This window comes from Protopterus annectens, chromosome 9.part0, assembly GCF_019279795.1.
Source record: "Protopterus annectens isolate FY-2018-M chromosome 9.part0, PAN1.0, whole genome shotgun sequence".
NCBI lineage: Eukaryota > Metazoa > Chordata > Ceratodontiformes > Protopteridae > Protopterus > Protopterus annectens.
The window spans coordinates 1,682,433,686-1,682,437,111 of NC_056743.1; the positions used below are offsets into that span (position 1 = coordinate 1,682,433,686).

The 3,426-nt window shown below is 36.4% G+C and overlaps 1 protein-coding gene across 1 annotated transcript; it reads left to right on the plus strand.

Moving 5' to 3' along the window:
- The first annotated feature begins 358 nt into the window (after positions 1-358).
- Positions 359-1,096, plus strand: LOC122810756 (olfactory receptor 6B1-like). Its single transcript, XM_044082319.1, has one exon. The coding sequence runs from the start codon at positions 359-361 to the stop codon at positions 1,094-1,096; it is 738 nt and encodes a 245-aa protein (XP_043938254.1).
- Positions 1,097-3,426: the final 2,330 nt, after the last annotated feature.

Consider the following 3,426-nt stretch of genomic DNA (forward strand, 5'->3'; position numbering starts at 1 on the left):
TATAATGGAAATTTCAAAACTTTTAAATCGCCTGTCTGCGAGAAGCTAAGCAATAGGATCGATGCAAAGGAAAATCACTGAAATATCTAAAATTACCTTCTTTATTTATTTAGGCTGGGATTCTTGAACATACATGATGGCAGAACTGAATCAAACTGAAATTCATATGCTGCACTTCTTCCTCATCAGTTTCTCAAGTTTCCAGGATTTGACGTCACATACGATCCTCATCACCATCCTTTCTGTAGCATATGTTGTAACACTTCTGGAAAACGTTTTATTTATACTTGTTATTCTGTCCGACAGAAGACTGCATTCTCCTATGTATACTTTGATTTGTAAGCTAGCAATTTTAGATATGTGTATTCCAACTGTTACCATTCCACAACTGCTGTATGGTTTAATAAGCTATGACAATTCAATCAGTTTTGGTTGCTGTATGGCACAGATGTCATTCTATGTTATTTTTGGTACTACAGAAGGTTTTCTGCTGGCCCTCATGGCCTTTGATCGTTATCAGGCCATCTGTAAACCACTTCATTATCCAACTGTGATGACCAACAAATTTGTGTTTATACTGCCTCTTCTTTGTTGGACACCAGGAACTTGTGTCAGTAGCATTTACATATATTTTTTGCTCAACACACAGTTCTGTGGGAAAAATAAAGTACAATATTATTTTTGTGACTATTCTGCAATACTAGCTTTAGCCTGCACTGATGTCTTTATAGCAGATATTTTCAGCTTAGCCATATCTATGACCATAATGAACATGATCTTTATTTGCATTCTGGCATCTTATGGAAAAATTATCTTGGTAATTAAAGCTGCCTCCTCTGAGAGTCGCTGGAAGGCATTTTCCACCTGTGCCAGCCATCTGTTTGTACTTCTTATCCTTATTATGGTAGGGGTGTTTGTCTTTATTTCTTATAGATTGCCTAACTTTTCTGATAATGATCGGATAATATCTGCAGTTTTTCAGAACATTGTCCCACCTTTAGCTAATCCCATAATTTACTGTTTTAAAACAAAAGAAATCAGGGATAGTTTTTTGAAAATCCTTAAAAAATACAAAATCACAGTTGTTAAGTTTTAACAGTATTGTAACTATTTTCAAAGAAAATTGAAACTTCTTTTCAGACTATTTATTGTCAATGTTATTATTTTCTTCTAAATAAGTCACACCCATTTGCTGTTACTCTTGATGTTCTCTTAGTACAAAATTATAATCTTGTTCCTTTGTGCACAGTTCTTCTGTATTCTCCTTAGCTGTTCTGCTACATTGTCTTCTCATTAACTGCTAGCTTCTTTTTGTTCATATTTTAGCCCATTGTGTGCTAGCATAATTATTTTCCAGTGTTCTGACCAGTATTTATCAGTGCTTTGAAGTATGTGTTGCTAACAACATATTGTTATATAAATGACAAAATTTATAGTCAGAAAGCGACACATCACTTCTGTTCAATAGTGGTTATTTAGGTAAGAAGAAAGCAAACACACACGCGCGCGCACACACACACACACACTTGTATTATTATCTTTCCAACTACAACCTTGAAAATGAAAATATTTTTGCAGTTAGGGTCGGACGGAAATAAAATTTACTGTGTAATATAGCTGATGACACAGATGCTTATGTATACAATTCACCAAGATGGCAGATGAGAAGCATGCTTATTTGCACAGTTACACACAAAAAATATCATTTAATGCCGTCTTACTTTCCATCATTGCAAAGGATGAATATGATTCTTCATGCTGATGTTTTCCATCAAATCCCTGTCTTCTTAGTCTCAAAAAGATCAAGCAGTACAGTGTATATGAAAGAGAAATTATGGGTCCCATTTATTGACATCAAATACTGTGAAGTAGTAAAATGTAACACCGGGATTAGGTATATACAGTGAAGTTATGGTTCTGCTTTATTAACGTCAAACACAGTAGAGCAAGAAATGTGACATTAGCACCAGGTGTATAGATAGATCAATCAGTGTTTTATATATGCTATTCAAAAATATATGTCTATCGGGGAGAAGATGGTCAACAATCGTAACTGCTTTGCCAGGGATGGCATGTACCCAGCCCCCCTAAACTTTTGTATATTGCCTAAATTTTGTCTACCCTATAATGCCTTTTTTAGGCAACATCAGTCTTCTAAAGCTTCCAACATAACAAAACAGAATCTAGATAACCTAAAGATATTGCTGTTCAATGCTAGGAACCTAAACAAAAAATAAACTCCACTCCCTGCAGGCACTACTTACCACAGAAAACATGGATATATGCATTATCACAGAGCTCTGGTTCAAGACCGTTGAGAGTACGCCATCATTACAGGGTATCAGTGTCTTCCTTGCATTCTGGACCACTGCTTTTGATGAAGGCCCTACAGATGGTGGTGCACTCATATTCTTAAAAAATTCACCCCGACTCACTAAAAAGAGAATGACCTGGAACTCCTCCAAATCCAACTTACTGTCAACAAAAGTTCTTATCTATCATAGCTAATTGTAGGACCCATTCTATTTCCTCAGCAACCCATAACGCCTAGTTAACTACAATGGAATCCATATGCATTAAGCAAAACACCATTCTACTAGGAGATTTCAACTACCTCTCATTAATTCAGAGACCTAGAAACCCTCAAACATCTATACTCAGAGAATCCTGGACTCCATCAATTCAAACTCTCTGGAACAATTAGTCTACTCCCCTACCAGACATTACAAAATCCTGGACTTGGTCCTTATTAAAATGGGACAGTTTTGCCCCAAACAATTGTCACTTCCTCCATGGGCAAATTGGACCACACATCTGTCACATTCATCATTAGATTGCTGCCGGAAGCATCTTCCAATCTCTCGGTATCCAGAGAGTATACTAAGGCTAATATACTAAAACTGAGTGAAAACCTGGCCAGTTTCAAAACCCTCCTCAAACCTGATGATGTCATTGCATATGTGGAACCCTTTTGCTGCCAGATTCATGCCAGGCATATGGAAAAAGCCGCATGGACACAACTCTCTTTCTCTGATGTAAATGCAATGCAAAAAATTAAGAATAAGCCACTATAGTGGTACACAAATATAAATAGACTCAAAGTACACAAAAACCCATCACACACAAAACTTTATTCTCAATATGCTAAAAAGCATAGTTACTAAACTAGACAAGGAACCTCAGACCCTGATAAATTCATCCAAGGTCAGATATGAAGTAAAAATAGCCAGCAAGGCAAAATATAAGCACAAAGCCTTCATTTAATTATGTTAGAGACCTCAGAAACAATGCTCAACACTACAAAGAACTTACAGTAAATAACATCATATGTATGGACACAGTGGACCATATCCAATCTATTAGCAGGCAAATTTAGCTCTAACTTCATCCCCTCTGCCCTCTTGCTTCCTATATTCCCAGATCACA

Coding starts and splice junctions, on each gene's coding strand:
- LOC122810756 (XM_044082319.1), top strand. CDS start 359: ATGTGTATTCCAACTGTTACCATTCCACAACTGCTGTATGGTTTAATA.